Raw genomic sequence first — 20,541 nt, forward strand, 5'->3', positions numbered from 1 at the left:
CATGGAGACGAAGCCAGACAAAGATGCGAATCAGAGCAGTAGCAAAATCAAAAGACTTTGCGATGCAGTTACAAACAAAACACGGCGCCATAGTTGATAAATTCATCCAAAATTGACCCAGAATCCAACAGTAAATGAGTTTTCTCAACAGTGACGATTAGCAGTGCATTTATATAAATTAAATTGAAAATGCACCTTGGATGTCGTTAAATTCTCCCCCAAAGTTTCTTTTATATGTTTTTATGCTTGTGCCTTTGACTTTTACCAAAGAAACAGATATTTTCTAACACAGTGGTTAATTTTTATTAATTAATTTTATGTGATTCTTTGTGGAAAAACTCAGTTTTACAGATTTGTTGATTAAATCAACTAATCGATTAGACGTCAAAATCGTATTAGTCGACTAAGAATTTCTTTGGTCGAGGACAGCCTTAGTTTTTGTAGTTTCGTACTCATTGTGTTTATTTCGAGTAAACTGAACTTCAGGTGGCCCTTACGACCCTCTGTGTGAAACAAGCACCAGTAAACACACACAAAATGCTTTTGTTTCCATTATTTATTCATAATAGTCTATAACTTCTGATAAAATACACTTTGTTTACAAGTGCTGATTACTATATTACATTCACCCGGAGTTTAAATGGAGACAGAATGACACAGACATATTAAACAAATTCACTTGGTGATAAACTCGACATTTCAAAACGGTGGTGATTGCCCGTGACACTTTCTGGCCAATTCTCTATGAACCGCTCCTCTGAATGCACACACACACACAACAGGTAACTTCAATGACAGCGGGGACGGCTGCCCGACTCACGTTTCAGTCGTTTATTAACAAAGATTTCAGCTGCCTTTTGGGTTGATTGATTGTTTTTGTTAATTGTTTTTGCCGTGCAATCCAGTCCCCAACTCCACATGAGTAAATACAACATCCTAACATCACATTCAACCAAATAAGACCTAAATATTTATGGGGGATAAATTAAAATTGTGTTAACATAATCAAATACTGGTACACCAGTTTTAGTGAAATGACTATATGCTTCAACATGTGGAAACCTCTCCTAATTCTATCCCTACGATCTTAAAACCAATTTTCCACAAGACATAACCCCCCAATTTAATAACAAATACATTTAAAATGGACTTTGATTAATCCACTGACCTAAAAATGGTACTTTTAAAAACATATCTTTTTGTTTCCATTAGGTTAATGACACAAATGTAGACAGCTAAAAGGGTACACACATAAAGACAACATCTCTATGGAAAAATATAGACCAACAGATCCATTAACAAAAGCTGGGCCATACAGAATATTATTGATACCTGGGCAATTTGAGTTATTATAAAAGTCAAGTTATTCTCTGTCCAGTCTAAACAAAATTATAAGAAAAAACGGACAGCCAATATATTATTATAGTAAATACCCTGTTGATTTTCAAAAACAATTAGCAAATAGATTTTTTTATATTAAAATATATTAATTAAAATATATTACTTTATGATTACTATATTACTTTCTTTAAAAGGTGACTTTGGCATATTACCTTGGAAATAATTGCTATAAAACAGGCCTATTTTGCACCTCCAGGAGATTTCAAAATAAAGTTGATGCATCTTAATTTGAACACCCGAAAAACCTGCCGAGGCAACGCTTCACACTGGCCCTGTTTGCATGTTAATATGTGGTAAATAAGCATTTATACTGTGTTAACGTCATCATAATGCAGCAGTGTACACACCACAAACGTGCTGGTTCATCCTTGTACATCACACACATATTATTGTACAATATATAAACATATTTTGTGCATATGATACTTCATACCACATTAAAATGGTGAGAAACGTTCTCAATTCTCTGGAAAAAAAGGCCATTTTAAAGTGAAGTGTTACAGCCGCTTGTTAATCGGTGTCATATTGTACCTCCAAATAATTTTGTAAAACTGAAGCATGCTATGATGAAGCATTTAGCGTTTTAGCATAACGTACTGCTCTTCTCCATATTCTTTCCACAGTAAAAATATTTTGTAAATAACAGGATATACGCAAGCAATGTGTGCTGCACGAATAAAATAAAATACATTTCTACATCTAGGCATATACTGTAAATAAGCAAATATTTACAGTGGAAAAACAAAATTATCTTCATTTTCTCCCCTTGCCTTGAGTGTTTTTTTTACTGTTTGCCACTGCTGATCTATCTATACAGACATACAAGCGTCAGAAAACCCACCTCACTGGAGACAATATCTACAAACTGGCTTTTTTGGGGAGAAAATGAAGGTTCACACAGTAGGAAGTGACTCTAGACCTTAACCTGGAATGGGAAAGATCTCAATTTGCCAAAAGGAACATATAGGCATTTTTATATATATATAAATGATTCTTCTTTTTCCCCTATGTTTGAATGTAAGTGCTATACACAGTTCTATATCCAGGTGGTTTTCAAGTGCTTCGCCTTGTAACTGTTAGTCAAAAACCGATGTGATGTGCAATCCTCACGAGCTGATTTCATGGCATCATTCACAACTCCATTCATATTCTCTTTCTAAAACTATTTCTAGTTCTTAAATCTGAGTGTGTTCAGTAATAAATGTACATTTTTATATATATAAAATAGTTACTGTGAGTTGCACTTCCCTGCCATGCGTGCATAAATGCCAGGAGGTACTCTACAACCAATGATTATCATTAGCGCCCTTTTTTTTGCCTTTAAACCATAACTGATTAGGCCCATTAATAAAAAGTGTCAGTATTAAACACAACAGTCATTATGTTCTACAAAAATAGCAACATTCATTTTTCCATCCTTTTTTTTTTTTTTTAAAACTACACATATATATAATATATATTTAAAAAAATATATCGCACTAATCCTAGCCGAGTGCAAACATTGCCAGATTTTATATTTGTCACACGTCTGACAGACTACTGATTTGATTGAAAACTGATTGACATTTCTAGCAAAAAAATTGCACGAAACAACTTTCCATAGATGTTGGTGAAACAAAAGACCATCCAGTGTAAATCCGTGCCGTTACAACAGCGACCGCATGCTGGTTGTTTTGTCTGGAGTGCGGCTAACGCGCTTCACCCCGGCAGTGATTCTGTACTGATTCTGAATGACCTGCTTCTGCTCCGTGTCTTCAATACAAATCAAACCACGATATCTTTCTAATTATTATTAATTTCATATCATCGCACGACTAAACAAGACACGCACAGTTTCGAGGGGCCGATGCAGTCATCATGGCAGAAGGCACCGCATCCTTTGCACATGATCATCGCCTTCAGTCTGCAGTAGCATTTAGACTGGACGTCCTCCATGTTGGAGCCCTCCATGAACGACTGCTCGGGTGAGGGCTCGCCCTGGTTGCCGTGGTCTAACGAGTGACCGGCGGGTATGGTGGTGACAGTCACCGAGAAAGACATGACGCCGCCGCTGTCGGCCTCCGATGAGGCCGTGGAAGAGCCGATGCCGGCAGCGCCGTGGTTCAAAGTGTGAGGTACAGACATGCTGATAGTGCCACCGTAGCACGACGCTGCCACGACTTCCTGATTATCGAGCGTTCTCTGGGTTTGAAAGGCAGACTGCCGCTGGTGACTCGGGTCCACTTGGGTAAGATATGGCTCGGAGTTTCCTTGGTTACTATTGCAGAGTTCGAGGTGCCTTTGGTGTGACTGAGAGAAAGGGCTGGTGTCTTTGGCTGTCGCGCTGGTGCTGTTGTTATCTGCACTATCCTCTGATCCAGGCTCAGTCTTTACATGAATGCCGGCTGCTTCATCAGACTTGGTTATTGAGTATCCATGCTGCTCTGTTTTAACCCCAGAAACAGGAAAGAAACATTTCCTGGCAGGTTCTTCTTCCTTGGCCGCCTCTTCTCCTTCTGTGCTTTCCCTTTTTAAGCTGGACACAGACGTGTTCGGGATGACAGACTGCTGCAGTCTCTTGCCTTCTGGTCCTCGGCCGTATGTGGACACATTGAGCAGGTAATGTCCCGTCATGGCGGGCCTGGGCATCCTCTTCCGACCCAGAAATCCTACCGAAATCCTGGATTGGTCTTGACGCTCTTCTGCGTGCACCAGCTGATGGACTTTGTACGGAGGGTGCTGAGGCCCCATACCACCATAAGGCTGGCTCTGCTGGCCTTTCCTCTGCATTAGAGCCTGCAGGATCTGCTCCTGAGTCTCCTTATCAGGAAGTTCCCTGTGGTGTCTCGTGTATTCTGAGAAAACTCGTCCTGCTGTAATGAACTGGTGGGATACCTGCTTATCAGCCCTGTGCTCAGCAGAGTGTGGTGGCTTCCCCTTACTACCAGAGGGTACATTTGACATCTTCACTTCCACCTTGGATAGCGGTTTTGGGAGGATCTGCTCCAGCGGGACCTCTTTGTCCTGCAGAAGCTGAGTGACCAATGGGTTATTTGCAGGGATACAGGAGCTGGTCTTGGTTGGTGATGTGTTTTCCTGTCCCTTCAGGGCGTGCACAGATGATGGAGTGGGTTGCATTTGAATGCTATCGGGTCCTGCACTGACGGTACCAGCAGAGTGACCTTTGTGGTTTTCATCAGTTTTGCTCGAGTAAGACGTTTGAGACCGGTTTGGGCTTAGCTGGCCAAAAGAGTCCAGTGGGCGAGAAGGAGGTGTACTGGTCTGACTGCTGCTGCTGGAGGATGGTAACCTGGTTGACGCCTGTGGGGACGTTGGGCTCGGGCTGGGCGATGGCTGTGTCTGCTCAGCACTGCCTCCCCCCGGCCCCGGGCCTGGCACCGCTCCTGGCACCGCTCCCTTCGATGCAGATGATACCGCGGCAGCCGCCACTCGCTGGGCTCGGGCAAGCTGGGCTTTAGCTTTGATGTCAGCCAAAGTGCGAGCACCAGTACGGCCCGGGCTGCTGAGCGGGGCCGGGAGCGGAGTCCTGGGTGAGACTTGGCTAGGTGACAAAGGAATGGGAAGAATTCGTGACACTGGGATCTGCAAAGTGAAAAAAGGAGATGTTAGAAAATTATTTAAAGATATGCATATATAAGTACATTAAAAAGAAAACCTAATCAAAATTAAACTACATGTTTTGTAACAACATAACTAAATAAACTACTTCTGTGTCACGATATCGCCTCCTCACAGTCAGGGTGTCACGATTTCGATACTAAATTGAAAATCGATCCAAATGATTTCGACCTTCGTAGTCAAAAGCAGGATCGACGATTCTCCCAGTATTTTTTTTTTCCTCTCCACCCCCACCTACTTGCAAGCGTCCGAAGAAGAAAAGAAAAACACTTCAAAGACGACAAAGCGTATCTTACTGGTAGCCTGCAGCTGCACTTTGAAACGCTATGGCAACGGCTGGAGTCGGAGATGACGGAGAAACATCAGAACTGTAAAATCCTCCTGCTTCCCTGAAGTCACCGGTGTGGCAACATTTTGCCTTCTCAGTGAATTATGTAAATAACGAACGTGTTGTTGACAGAAAAACTACAGGTTGTAAGCTGCCGAAGATTTAGAGACTGCAGAAACCAAAGAAAACAGCACTCAGCTAATTGAACTTTCTCCACTTAAAATGAATTGCGTGTCTACATCGTTTTGTATGGTTAAGCGGCGTTTATACTCATCGTAGTGTAAAGCATGTGTGCGGCGACAGAGACTTCATGGTGCATTCAGGTGTGCCTCGTAAACTCTGAGAAACTCAAGCTGTTGTTGTAAAGTTCCCTCCTGCCTTCTATTACATACTGTATATTAAATTAATTATTTAAATTTGACTATGGCCTTAGTGTGGTAAAAAAACTCCATAGTCTAACAATGGCATAGCCGTCAGTGGATCGGGAATTTGGAAAATCGTGACACTCCTACCTCACAGCTACAAAACCTTGTGGAAGTAGCTAATTTAGGGATTTATTGGGGAAGCAGAGACTGTTTGGAACACACTGAGCATAAAGATCAACAGCAGAGAAAATCAGGATTGAATCATTTTGATCATTTTTGATTTTCTCTGACTGCTGTGAATCCAAGCTGACTCCCTCTGCAAAGAAGAAAGCTACAAACTTGTCAGAGCCACCTTACAAGTCTGCAAGTGGTGATTTTTTTTGTAAACTCAGAGAGACAGATAGATCAGAGGAGACTTTTCCGTTCACAGACATTTTTCCTACCTTGAGTGGTGGAACCCTCTGACTTGTTGCCGAAGTCGGTGTAGCTGGGCTGGATATGGATGACGCTGGTGGAGATACAGAGGAGACTGAGGACACTGAGGAAACTGAGGACATGCGGGGCCTTTTCTCTGGTGTCAATTCATCCCCAACCTCACTGAGAGATTTTCTTTTCAGCGGCTCTGAGGGCCCACTGGGCTCAGAGATGACCTCTTCGCTCTCCTCAGCAGGCTTAACCACAGACACCGGCTGATCCTCTTTTAACTCTGAACTAGCCTGTGGTGGATGGCTCTTCACAGGCGACTGGGGGAGTTCAGCTTTCTCCTCCTTCACTTCCTCTTTATGCTCCTTGTCAGGCAGTGTCCCTGCCGCGGCCCGTTCAGTCTGCCGCTCAACCTCTGGTGTTTTCACCGCAGGTGTCGGCACAGACTGTGCTGCTGCGTTCAACTTACGATCCTCAGCGTACTGTGAGCGGCGAGTCTTCATGGGCTCTGTGGTGGCGACTGTCTCTCTCTGAGCAGCCTTCGTGTCTTTCACAGCGGCGGCAGCAGCAGCAGCAGCATCAGTCTGGCTGCTGTCCTTGGTGCCCTTGGGATCCACTGGTGCTTGAGCGGCAGGTCCTGTCTGATGAGAGGGAGACCGGGGCCGGGCAGACTCCTGATTCACATCAGCCTTTGTCAGCTCTTTGGATTCCTCAAAGCTCAAACCAGAACTATACAGAGAGAGAGAAGAGGGAGGCAGAAAGACAGACAAAGAATACATCCATAAATCAAGTGATTTCTTTCTGACAGCAACACAGATTTTTCAGCTTTTAAAGGAATTGTTAGGAATACTGGTTTTGTTTACTTTTAACTTAAAAAAAAATTAAATCTGATTTGAATTAACACAAAGTGTATTTTTAATGAATAAAACATATCCTACACCTGTGTGGAATGAGAGGCCTAATGCTATGTTCACACTATGAGCAACAAAAGCAACAAAACATCCAGCATGGCCAGCTACATTTTTGGCGAATTGCCATCGAAGTGTTGCTCAAGCGCTTGTTGACGTATTATGTCCTTAAATAGCACTGGGAACTGACTAACGGCATTGTTTTAGATGGAACGCAACAGGGTGAAACAAAAACATATGATCAGTTGACGCTTCACTGCATCATTGGAGCGCTGGAAAAGTTGTCACCAGCTCAATTTTCTATGTAGCGCGTCACGCCCATCAGGCAACGACAAGTGTCGGGCATCAGTTTGTAGCTTCATGTCACCGGCTTCCATTGACAATGACTTGTAGCCTGTTGCTGTCTCGCTCGTAGTGTGAACACATTAGTATGAAGTATGAGAGGCGAGTATATTGAAATTGAAAATCATCTGTTCAGTCTTTTGCACATCATCCAGTTAGACCGCTTCGGTTGGCATTTTGATCAATCAATGAGCCTCCAAATTAGATCAAATTTAAGCAACTAACAGGTCGATTCAATTTGATTTAGCCTCGTCTTGAAGCAATATGATGTTGTTGGATACAAAGCAATTCAATACAATATGATGAATACTGTCAAACACTGTAATTCTACTAAAAATGTAGTTACATGTTCCTGAGAAGAAATCTAACTCCTGTAATGTGAGCGGGAGATGAGGGTGGAGTTTGGATCCTATGTGAAATCTCATTCAACTCTAAATAATCCTTTCAAACACGCCACCACTTAATAACAATGCAAGTCTGAAATTAGATATTCAATCATGTTAATGACGTGAGGGAAAAAAGCCTTAAGAGTAAAAGTAAGACTCCCATTCTACTGTTTTGTAGGTCCTATGGGTAGAGGGCTTTCCATTTGAAAGGATGTCTTTTGGTGTTTGGAAAATATGAAAAAAATATGCCTTCCAATTTCTCTAAAGCTGGATCGGATTAATGAATTGATAAATAATATATCATAGAGGAGAACTTACTTTTCACCGTAATAGTTTTCAAAGAATGCTTCCTTCCAGAGCTCAACTCTCTTTTCCTTCTCAATTTCTTGGCGCATTCGTAGCTGCAACTCAGGAGTGAATTCTCCTGTGAAGAAAAAAGTTACATAATAAAAATAAGAAAAGTTACACTTGTTATGTGTTGAGTTCTCCAACCAAGAACTCAACCTTGGTGACATAATTGTTATTTAAATATGAACTGAATGCAGATATTAGCAGTGGGAAACAGTCGCACTGACCCTCAGCCAGTCTCTCCTTCCAAGACTGAGCTGCTGATGTGAAGAACTCATTGTTCAAGGCAGAACTAGTGACCTTCAGAAGGCCGTCCATGCAGGCCTGGGGAGAGGAGGCACAATGTTATGACTAACATCATCACAATCACCATCACTGCATCAGTACATCCACTCATCGGCTTCCCATATGTGATGTTCAGCTAAACATGTGCAGAGATGTTTTCTATTCTACTATTTTGTGAGATAGTTTAACACATTATACGAGTATTGACAGGAAAGATGGGAAATTACATGCAACAATATTACACCCTCTACATTTAGTACTAGATAATGCAACAAAAGCATAAAAAGTATGTATAATCTTAGAGCCACCTGCCGGTCAACTTCAGGCAGAAGTTTGAGCAGCCTCTGTTGGCAGTCTGTGGGCAGGACAGAGAAGGTGTGCTTGTTGATGATCGCCCGCAAGTTGGTGTTAACCAAAATGGAGTCTGGTGTTTCCACATCTATTTTACACTTGGTACGTTTCAGCTGCCCTGCAATACAAAACAGGAAACAGATGTAAGCCAAGACAAATCCAGCAATGCAGATTTTGCAACTGACATCTTGAGTAATTTACTCTCACTTGTGGTCGTGTAATTTGTTTTACTTTGTAATATTTTTGTTCCGCTAATGTGGGATTATTTCACTTGTTCCTTCTTGGAAGGATGCGGTTAACTCCATCGAAGTCCAGGCAAGCAGGCAGAAACAAGTTTGCACCCAATTGTGAGATGTGATGAAAACACCAAAACCAACAATGCATATGTCTGTGTCTAAATACTTTGCGACTTTACGACGAGCAAGAGTAGAGGGAGTATCTAAGAAGAGGGTTAAGCAGCACCTCTGGAGTTTAGTATGGGATGAGTGAAGTCAGTACTCAAACAGGAGTAAAGAGGAATATGCTATACTAGGCTTTGGCAACACAGGCAATACTGGATAGTAGTAAAGGATTGTCAGTTTTAATCTTTTCATGGGATTTGTTATCACCAGACCTTTCCTTTAACATTTCCAAACCTCTCGATTAACTTGATGTCTGACTTACCTGCACTGAGGCGGCCTGACCTCGGAGAAACCTTCCTAGGGACAACTGGGTGGCATAAGTCTGTTTGGATAGAGGGAAAAGAGAGGAAAGAAAAGCTTTGAAAAATAACAAGCCACAGATCTAACTGTTTCCACACTGATGCTGCCAATTACATGAGTCATGTTTAGATGGTGATAATACAATGCCTTTTGTTGTGTAGTTATGAAAAGCTGTAATAACACGACAATACCTCAGAACTGCATCAATATCAGTCATTTATCGTCTAAACTCTGTGTTATAATATCATGAAATGAACATTAGTGAAATATCCAAAGTGAGTACTACTAATTTCATTTTATATTGTATTTGACAATATAATAGCTGCCACCTACCAGCCTTTGTAGTAATGTTGTCAGCCATATCTTTGATGGTTTTCAGAAGCAGTCTGGGACTGGAGGTGGTTGGCATGCCCCCCTGTCTGCGCTGGTTTCTCTGCTGCTGCTGCTTCAAAGCCTGAATACGAGCAAAATAAGAAAGGAACAAATAGGCAGCGGTATGAGGAAAAAAAAGTGTGAATGTGTGTAACCCTCCGTTTCCTTGCAACGACTCCCCCAGGGCCACTTGCCTGGTTAAATAACAGCTAAATAGCAGCGCAGCAATGAAACATAGGTTGCATAACACAAGCGTAAATCAACTCTGCGTTGTAAATCTGTCGAGAAGTCTGATCACCTCACAAACACATTGTCAACAGATTAAAGAAGCAATGCAAGACAGTCCACTGATTGAAACAGAAACAGGAAAATACACAATAAGTCTCTCCAGCTCTAATACTTTACTTAAATCGCCATCTTCTCATGTTGCCTACGCCCAATAAATGAACACAAATTGGTCTTATAGAGCTGAAAATTCCACACCAGCACAGATGGAGTGAATTACAAATCAAGTGAAATCTAATTAAATGGAACAAAAGCACAAAGCAGCCAATAGGAAAATGTTGAACAGGGTGGATTATGAGGACATTAATACTGTAAAACCAGCTATAGGCATTTTTCCCTGCCGCCTCATTGTTTTTAAATAATCAGCACAAGATGTTCCACAGGCAGAGGGCATGGAAGGATAGTTGGCGCCTGCTGACACACCAACATGGGTTATGTACATGTTTACTGAGGACGTGTCAGCGAAAAAGTTTAGATAAATGTGGTGACATCTACAGAAAAGTGTGAGTGCATATTTGACATGGTTTAGAGTTGAGAGATTCAGAGCAGTGCTGTTTTTAAAAAAAACACATTTTAGTTGTTGAAGCCTCCAACTAATTAATGTTTAAGTTAGGGCTGTTAAAGTTAACGCGATAATTCCTTTAACGCCACTAATTGCTTTAACGCATTAACCCAATTGATCTTAGTAAAGAGAACACCTAAAAACCTAAAGAATCCATTGGTACCGTGTCATACTTGTGAAGGAGGTTAAATAACGCTCAAAATTGGGCTAAATTTTGGCGAGGAAAAACTGTCATGGCGATTTTCAAAGGGGTCCCTTGACCTCTGACCTTAAGATATGTGAATGAAAATGGGTTCCAAGGGTACCTACGAGTCTCCCCTTTACAGACAGGCCCACTTGAGTTTGCCATGTTATGATTTGAGCATATTTTTTATGCTAAATGCAATACCTGTGAGAGTTTCTGGACAATATTTGTTATTGTTTTGTGTTGTTAATTAATTTCCAATAATAAATATATTCATACATTTGCATAGAGCAAGCATATTTGCCCACTCCCATGTTGATAAGAATATTAAATACTTGACAAATCTCTCTTTAAGGTACGTTTTGAACAGATAAAAAATGGGCGATTAATCTTTGATTAATCACGATTAAATATTTCAATCGATTGACAGCCCTAATTAAAATTTTACAATGTTATATAGAACACAAGATTAATATACAAAAATAATATGATTACATAATAGTAATGACAAACTATTAGAACAAGGTATATATAACAATAATATCAATAAATATATATTTTTTAAAAAGACCGTAGTACTCTCCTTTAAAAACTCTACACCTGGTATATAAATGCAAGAAAAACTACATGAAAACATTACTAAACTAAACAAGAATGTATTTTTGTATTGCAGCGTTGGGTGGCAGGGATTTATATGGGTGTATGTGAGGACAAGGGTGTGGCAGGAACTTGTTTACTAACTGAGACGTGTTTGCCCATATATATATTATTTACTCCACTAAGTAGCTTTTATTAACACAATTAAAAAGTAGAGAATAACGAACCCATCAGTACCTGTTTCAAAGCTTTCTTGCTGTGTTTCTGCGAGGGAGAGATGAGTTTACTGGTGGGGACGGAAGGCGACGAGCACCGAGGCTGCGGAGAGGACGGCTGCGACTGCAGTTTGGAGGGAACTACGAAATACAAAAGCACAAAACAGATGTTACTAAATACACTTCCTGAGGGTGGTGCACAGACTTTATCACATCATGCTTTTGTTTTGATGAAACTGAAACCAACACTGCACAAAGAAGCAGATTGCATTACGTTGCTAAAATATCATATTACTAAAAAAGGGCTGAACACCTCAATAGGAAGATTGTTCACAACAACCTCTATGTTCTATATTTCTAATATAACACCTTTTCTACATACTGTAGCAGCTCCACTTGCTTCTTTTCCAGTGCCACTTAATTTGCATTTGACTTTGTGGCTCCTTGCATTGATTAGTTCAAAAATAAAAACATTATCCGAGTCCTCCCACTCAGATATCAGCCAAGGTTATTTGCTTGGCAGTTTCTAACTTGTGCATAATGAGGAAGTGGTCACGGGTCATGCTGAGAAAATACAGTTTCCTGTTTTAACAGTCACTTAAAATATTCAAGTGGCAGAGAGAAATAATGAGAGTCAGAGAGAGCACAGCCCGAGGAAAACAAAATAATTGCTACTTGAGGAAAAGCTCATTCTCCGAAGTTGCTCTGCAATCCGGTGCAATCAGGTGTGCGGTTCATGATATAGCAATAATATGAACCCACAAAAACTGCTATGATGTGACCGTCGTGTGCAGCCTGCAGCTCATCTTCTGACAATAAACAGACGTCATTATGGACACAGAGTGTTTGCTTAAAAGATAAAACCCACCTTTTGCTATAATCATTTTTGATGCTCAGTGTATTCCAGGAGTTATTTATGTTTCCTCTTCTACTGCTACTTCAGCTGGTTTCCTGTGTTTCTGCACTTTTAACAGCGGCTGGTAAGGGGCGTTAACTCTGAGCTCGGTAACCAACCAGCAACAATTAGCTAATGAGCAGAGCTACGGTCCTTACTCATTGCGTTATTACTGCTGTTGGTGGAGAATCTTTCTCTTCTATCATTCTACCTGAATGATTGTTGAACAGCAGTGACAATTATGCAACAAGAAAGAAGCCTATTTACTCTTTAATACTTTAAACAGAGAAGACCATTTCTGCCAACACATCCCCCTACACACTGTTCCTTTAAAGAAGTAACTTAAGGGATGCAGTGATGTACAAACGGTTAACAATAATCCTGCATGCGGTGCACAGTACCTCTTCGCATCCACCTTCCTCTCCTGCCCTCTCCTGCGATGGAACTGCCGTTGTTTTCTGTGCTTTGGGAGTCGGAGAGATTGTCACTGCTCTCCTCAGAGTCCTCCTCAGACAGCTCCTTCACCACATCTGAGATGTCCTTCTACATAAAAACATAGAGTACATAGAGCAGATTACCTTTATGTTATAGATGTAGAAAAAGAAGAGTCAAGCAGTAATTCAAAAACATCTTGTGGAGTACACACGCATGTCATACTCATAGAATTCAACCAAAGCATTCATAATTTAAGTGTAAGAGTATAAAACGTTTATCTTAAATTATGCTAACCAAGATTTATGTGGCCCAATCCCCCATTTTTGGCCTTACAGAGCACAGTCGTGAAAGCTGCTTTGTGTCTAACTAACCTTTAATGTGTAGACCCCCATTCTGCCTGGAACTTTGTAGAAGATCCCCTCCTCGCCACGAGAGTTTGTGTGCAGCATTGCATTCAGACATGCCAGCGGCGAGGTTCCACTGGATCACGAAAGAAAAAAAACAACGCAAATTACACATCTGTTCCCCAATAAATCAGACAGCTGGGGAGAAAGCCGCAAGAGGGGTAAAGGCTGGTCTGATATCTGGGGAGAAACCGCTATCATGCGTCAACAGGACATGTATGAGTTCAGGACAGATTCACATCAGTGTAGCTGTGGGCAAATTACTGAATGTTTTATACAGAATCAGTTGCATAAAACTGCTTCAAGACTAATCTAATCATTGTAAGAACCTGATATTCTCAGATTAAACTGGTCTGGCATAACTATGTCTGTTGCATAAAAATCTGCTCTAGTTAAGTCAAAACATTTTCAAAGCAAACTTGAGTTAATTAGGAGTGCACAATAATGCCTCAGCAGTCATGCAAGGGAGGTATCCAGAGGTACATAGTGAAGCAAAAACTCAAATTTGTCAACTTATATTTGTGTTATTTTACACATTCAGTATATTACTTAAAGTACATTAAGCAAAATGTTTACAAATAAAAGGCATTGAGATTGAGAAAAATTAAGCATCTGTTATTCATTTAGAAAATTACACTAGTTTGGCTTCCAGATATTGCCAGCCACATCATTTATCTCATTATCTTTACACACCACTAAATACTTTGGATAATGTAACTGTTGAACTTTTGAGTCTATAGAGTAAAAACATCACCATCATCCATGCTTTACTTTGTTAGAACGTCGTCATTTTTATGCAACAGGTTATGGCTATAGCAAGTCTAGGTAATATATGAGTGTGAGTCTAACACTGTCTTTATGCCGCTGAACCTACAGTAGGGCATGTTATTGTTAATAACATGCAAAAGGTAAAACCAAACAAAGTGGCATTGCAGTGAGTTTGTTAAGATAAGGGGTGGGGGGGCTAGCTGTTTCTTACCTTCTGGATGAGAACAGTGACAATGAAACAAAAAGAAACGAAACAGTCATTAATTGAGTAAAATAATTGTTACTGTGTGACCAAGAAAAAGGGAAGTACATGATATGAGCAATCAATATCAAAGGGAGAAGGCGGTTTGCTCTCATGAAAATGTCTCCTCTCTGAAGGGCATGTGCTGTAGTAAAGATGACAGGACAATATTTACCTTATTTCCTTAAGCCGTTCTCTTTGGATCACCTGCAAGATCTCTTTATGGCTCATGGGCGTGTTGGGGTACTTCTCCAAAACCTACAATAAAAAAATAACATTATCAAAAACAATGTAGAGTTGTTCTGAAACCGGTATCGATCGGGTATCAGCGAGTACGCCAGTCTATGCACTTACCATCATTTATTAACCCGGAAAAAAATTTACTTGTTTAACCGGAAATCAATTCTTCTTCTTTGTTCATGTTTTACAAAGAGTTTAACCTGAGCCAGGCCATACAACAAAGAGAGTAATCATATCACGTCCATACATGTTCATAGTAAACAGCTGTTACAGAATAATAAGAATAAGAGCTATATCCTTTTTCAGTTCATCAGGAAGGAAAAAATGGTATTGGAACATCTCTTAAAAAATGTACAGTTGAGTAGAGCTGCAACAATTAATCGATTAGTTGTCAACTATTAAATTAAACTCCAACTATTCTGATAATTGATTAATCGGTGTTGGGTAATTTTTTTAAGAATTTTTTTTTTTAATTCTCTGATTCCAGCTTCTTAAATGTGAATATTTTCTGGTTTCTTTACTCCTATGACAGTAAACTGAATATATTTGAGTTGTGAACTAAACAAGTAATTTGAGAACGTCATCTTGGGCTTTGGGAAACATTGATTGACATTTTTCACCATTTTCTGACATTTTATAGACCAAACAACTAATCGATTAATCAAGAAAATAATCAACAGATTATTCAACAATGAAAATAATCATTAGTTGCAGCCCTACAGTTGAGTTATTCAACTGAGAGTGGCTGTCATAAAACTTGATGAAGCTGAAGCCAGATATTTCACATACTGAAGCTTTCTAACAAGTTTCCACAAAGCATCAGTAGTGCCCTTGACTGTGTAAGTCAGTGATTCTCAAAGTGGGGTCCGGGGACATTTATTTTCCTCATACTGTCTGCCTGAAAATGCCTGTATTTACCCTCTGTCTGAAACACTCCGTTTTAGTGCATTTCAATGGAATTGCAACGGAATTGCGTTGCTAGGCAACAGTTTGGGTCCATGTTTACTTCTTGTCAACTGATGATATTTACATACACTGCAACAGGAAATAAACTGGGACACATTTAGAATGTTTATGTTTAAATCCATGTAATGGTCTAAATATGTATATTTGTGACATCACAAATGGACAGAAATCCAAACGGCTTGTTTCAAACGCACAATTTCTGACTACGGGCTGTGTGTATTTCTCCGTATATTGAGCGTTTTTGATAGTCTAACAGTATTTATATAGCACTTAAATCTGTTTTATAATATAAAAGACATGAAAATCTCACTTTTTACACTATGGGACCTTTAAAATACAAACAGTTCTCCCCTGTAAGGAACCCCCCAAAAGTTTGATAACCCCTGGTGTAAGTGATGCTCAGAATAATCAACAGCACAAACATTGTGGCTTTTGCCTTTAATACATTTAGATATTCTGCTACGATGTTGCTCCCCTCTCTGGACCAAAATACTTAGTTAACTACTAAGTTATAATTCCCCACATACTGAATAGCTGGGGCACTGTCTTCCTATAGGAAACACTACCATGTTATAACATGAACAGGGAATGCAGCAAGATACAGAAACTTTCACTCCATCATAAAAACATCTGGTGTTGAGCAAACAATGTTGTTTTTATTTTGCTCCCACCTTGTACATTCTTATAATGCTGTCAAGTTGAGTCTAAATGCAATTTGAATAAAATCACCTTTTGTTTGAAAAGGTATATAAGTGGTATTAACACTCAATAACATTGAGTGTTCCTATAGGAAACACTACCGTGTTATAACATGAACAGGGAATGCAGCCAAACATGTCAACAAAAACATCTCACAGTACAGAAACTTTCACTCCATCATAAAAACAAAAAGAACACATCTGGTGTTGAGCAAACAATGTTGTTGTTATTCTGCTCCCACCTTGAACATTCTTGTAGCTGTTAACTGTTGGTGCATCCCAGTAGCATCTCAGTAAAACAGGACTTTTATGGGTGTTTAGAAACTAACATTATATCAATTAACTACCTATATAGTTACTGCAAATAACTGTTTGGATGTCCTCACAAACAATAACTTTAATTATGAACTAGTTGCTGTTAAGGAGTTCTGATATGTTGTAGCAGCATCAATTCACTACTGTATTCTGATATATCCCCACACGTTTCACATGCAATAGAACAACTTAGTGACATATTGTGGAGTTGTAACAACGTAGAGGAATGAGTTTAGCACCAGACACTACAGTTATACAGGTGATTTATTTGCAAACAAACTTGTTGAGGAACTCTCTTTGAGAATTGATTTCAAAATACTGCTGCTGGTTTACAAAGCACTAAATGGTTTAGGGGCAAAATACATTTCTGATCTTCTGCTATGTTATGAACCATCCAGACCTCTCAGGTTCATCTGGATCAGGTCTGCTTAGTGTCCCCAGAGTCAGAACTAAACATGCAGAATCAGTTTTTATACACCATATATCTGGAACAAGCTGCAGAAAACTGCATTTCATGACTTTAATGTAAGAAAGAAACTCAGAATTAAACACATTAAACCTAGGTTTCACTTTCATATACTTGGATTTGTGCAAATAAAATTTTCCAAGAATGAGAAGTTATAGATTATATATGAGAGTTATTCACCAGAAAGTCATCTTTGTTATTGTCCATGACAAGTCCATAAACAATGTCCTTTTGAGAGAAGTTTCCCAGATGAGAAACCTTTGGGAAAAGCCAGTCAGATAATGATCTTATATACTGCACTAGAGCTTTTACTCTTGTGTGTTATTATTCTATTTTAGCTTTTATCCTAGCTTTTATTTTTAGCTTGTTTTTATTTTCTAATCTTTAATGTCTTTATAACTGTTTTAATTATGTCTTAATGTTCTTTTGCACTTTGTTGCAATTTTCTTGAATGTTTATGTAAAGCACAACATGCAAAGTCTCTTCTCAGAGCTTATGAAGAACTGAACATATATGATGATGACCCCCTAGAGCTGCTATGGAAAAGTGCAGTCTTATTATTTATTTATTTATTTATGCATTTATTTTTTTGTTCCAACTCTTAGTTCTTTTAAATCAAAGCTTAAAACTTTCCTGTTTGCTGCTGCTGCCTTTTATTAAACCAGATAATGATCTTATATACTGCACTAGAGCTTTTACTCTTGTGTGTTATATTCTAATTTAGCTTCTATCCTATAGCTTTTATTTTTTAGCTCTTTTTCATTTTCTAATCTTTAATGGGGTTTTTTTAACTTAGTTTTTATTGCATTTTCAGCAACTTATACAATCATCATCACATTCTTTACCACTGTATTTTCATTTTACAGCTGTCTCTTTAAAACAAGGGGGAGAGAGAAAACACAAAAAAACAAAACAAGACTTCATCTTAAACTGTAATTTCAATTGAATTCAGAGAAAAGGGGAGGACACATATTTAAACAATTCAAAGAATAAAAATAAAGTAAAATAAAATAAAATAAAAAAATAATTAATTAATTAAAATAAAATTTGTAATGTCTTTATAACTGTTTTAATGATGTCTTAATGTTCTTTTGCACAGTGGATGTCCTCACAAACAATAACTTTCATCATGAACTAGTTGCTGCTGAGGAGTGTTGATATGTTGCAGCATGCTAGCTAAGACTAGCTACCTAGCATGCTAGCTACACTCATTCCTGTATTCTCATACATCCCAACACATCATATAGATAATATAACAACTTCATGACACACTGTGGAGTTGTGGCAACATAGAGTAATGAGATTAGCACCAGACACTACCGTTAAACATGTGATTTATTTTGCAAAACAAACTTGTTGACGAGCTTAGCATGATAGCTAGCATGCTAACCTGAGCTAGCTTAGCTTAGCTTAGCATGCTGATTAACTCGACTTCCAAGTCGTGCAAACATGTCACCCTCACTGTGTGGACACACAACACACTGGAGGGGGTTTTGCAGAGATGTTTGGGTGCAAACACAGCTGACTACACCATGCTGAGCAAAGTGACAGCTAGTGACAGCGACAACACAGGCCTCATGTCCAACCAGCAGGTCATGAACTCATCAACACAGTTTGTACAAAGTGGAGGAGCTCTTCAAGGGAAAAGCAAACCACAACAAAACGACAGATATAAACATGTTGAGTACCGTTTTCGCGGCTTCCGCCCACGTCCTCCCCTTCTTCTTCTTCTTCTGCTGCTGCTGTCTCTCCCTCATTGTGCTGCTGAGTGTCTTCTAGCAGAGTTTAGTGTTCAATGTTGTTCCAGTTGAAATGTTGCTTTAGTTAAGATCCACTCCGTCTGCCATGTTGGACTTACTGTAAAGAGAGTCATGTGACTCCCTGAAGGAAACGTCATCTTTTACTGTATGAAGCTGTCAATGCAAAGTCTGCATGTTTACCTCTATAGGCAAGGCAGCTTTATTTGTAGAGCACATTTCAGCAACAGGGCAATTCAAAGTGCTTTACATCAACATTCAAGAACATTGGAACAAAGTGCAAAAGAACATTAAGACATAATTAAAACAGTTATAAAGACATTAAAGATTTTATTTTAATGAATTAATTATTTTTTTATTTTATTTTATTTTTATTCTTTGGATTGTTTAAATATGTGTCCTCGCTTTTTCTCTGAATTCAATTGAAATTACAGTTTAAGATGAAGTCTTGTTTTGTTTTTTTGTGTTTTCTCTCTCCCCTTGTTTTAAGTTTTAAAGAGACAGCTGTAAAATGAAAATACAGTGGTAAAGAATGTGATGATGATTGTATAAGTTGCTGAAACTGAAATAAAAACTAAGTTAAAAAAACCCATTAAAGATTAGAAAATGAAAAAGAGCTAAAAAATAAAAGCTATAGGATAGAAGCTAAATTAGAATATAACACACAAGAGTAAAAGCTCTAGTGCAGTATATAAGATCATTATCTGGTTTAATAAAAGGCAGCAGCAGCAAACAGGAAAGTTTTAAGCTTTGATTTAAAAGAACTAAGAGTTGGAACAAAAAAAGAAATGCATAAATAAATAAATAAATAATAATAAGACTGCACTTTTCCATAGTAGCTCTAGGGGGTCATCATCATATATGTTCAGTTCTTCATAAGCTCTGAGAAGAGACTTTGCATGTTGTGCTTTACATAAACATTCAAGAAAATTGCGACAAAGTGCAAAAGAACATTAAGACATAATTAAAACAGTTATAAAGACATTAAAGATTTTATTTTAATTAATTAATTATTTTTTTATTTTATTTTATTTTACTTTATTTTTATTCTTTGGATTGTTTAAGTATGTGTCCTCGCTTTTTCTCTGAATTCAATTGAAATTACAGTTTAAGATGAAGTCTTTTTTTTTTTTTTTGTGTTTTCTCTCACCCCCTTGTTTTAAGTTTTAAAGAGACAGCTGTAAAATGAAAATACAGTGGTAAAGAATGTGATGATGATTGTATAAGTTGCTGAAACTGCAATAAAAACTAAATTAAAAAAACCCCATTAAAGATTAGAAAATGAAAAAAAGCTAAAAAATAAAAGCTATAGGATAGAAGCTAAAATAGAATATAACACACAAGAGTAAAAGCTCCAGTGCAGTATATAAGAGGCAGCAGCAGCAAACAGGAACGTTTTAAGCTTTGATTTAAAAGAACTAAGAGTTGGAACAAAAAAAGAAATGCATAAATAAATAAATAAATAATAAGACTGCACTTTTCCATAGTAGCTCTAGGGGGTCATCATCATATATGTTCAGTTCTTCATAACTCTGAGAAGAGACTTTGCATGTTGTGCTTTACATAAACATTCAAGAACATTGGAACAAAGTGCAAAAGAACATTAAGACATAATTAAAACAGTTATAAAGACATTAAAGATTTTATTTTAATTAATTAATTATTTGTTTTATTTTATTTTATTT

The 20,541-nt window shown here is 38.6% G+C and overlaps 1 protein-coding gene across 4 annotated transcripts; it reads right to left on the bottom strand.

Annotated features, from left to right (window-relative positions):
* Positions 1–541: 541 nt before the first annotated feature.
* Positions 542–18,976, bottom strand: asxl2 (ASXL transcriptional regulator 2). 4 transcript variants are annotated; one of them, XM_074661765.1, is made up of 12 exons: positions 18,788–18,976; positions 14,590–14,672; positions 13,373–13,481; positions 12,968–13,109; positions 11,694–11,812; positions 9,790–9,910; positions 9,419–9,478; positions 8,713–8,873; positions 8,347–8,443; positions 8,090–8,195; positions 6,156–6,864; positions 542–4,983 (listed from the first exon to the last, which is right to left on the bottom strand). In XM_074661765.1, the coding sequence occupies exons 1-12, from the start codon at positions 18,854–18,856 to the stop codon at positions 3,205–3,207; spliced, it is 3,555 nt and encodes a 1,184-aa protein (XP_074517866.1). In that variant the 5' UTR covers positions 18,857–18,976; the 3' UTR covers positions 542–3,204. The 4 variants fall into 4 exon arrangements, with proteins under 4 accessions (XP_074517866.1, XP_074517865.1, XP_074517868.1 ...); XM_074661764.1 differs by having other exon boundaries at positions 11,694–11,815; XM_074661767.1 differs by lacking the exons at positions 12,968–13,109; positions 13,373–13,481; positions 14,590–14,672; positions 18,788–18,976 and adding an exon at positions 12,540–12,623.
* Between the last annotated feature and the right edge of the window lie 1,565 nt (positions 18,977–20,541).

Source organism: Sebastes fasciatus, chromosome 15 (genome assembly GCF_043250625.1).
Source record: "Sebastes fasciatus isolate fSebFas1 chromosome 15, fSebFas1.pri, whole genome shotgun sequence".
In the NCBI taxonomy this organism is placed as follows: Eukaryota; Metazoa; Chordata; class Actinopteri; order Perciformes; family Sebastidae; genus Sebastes; species Sebastes fasciatus.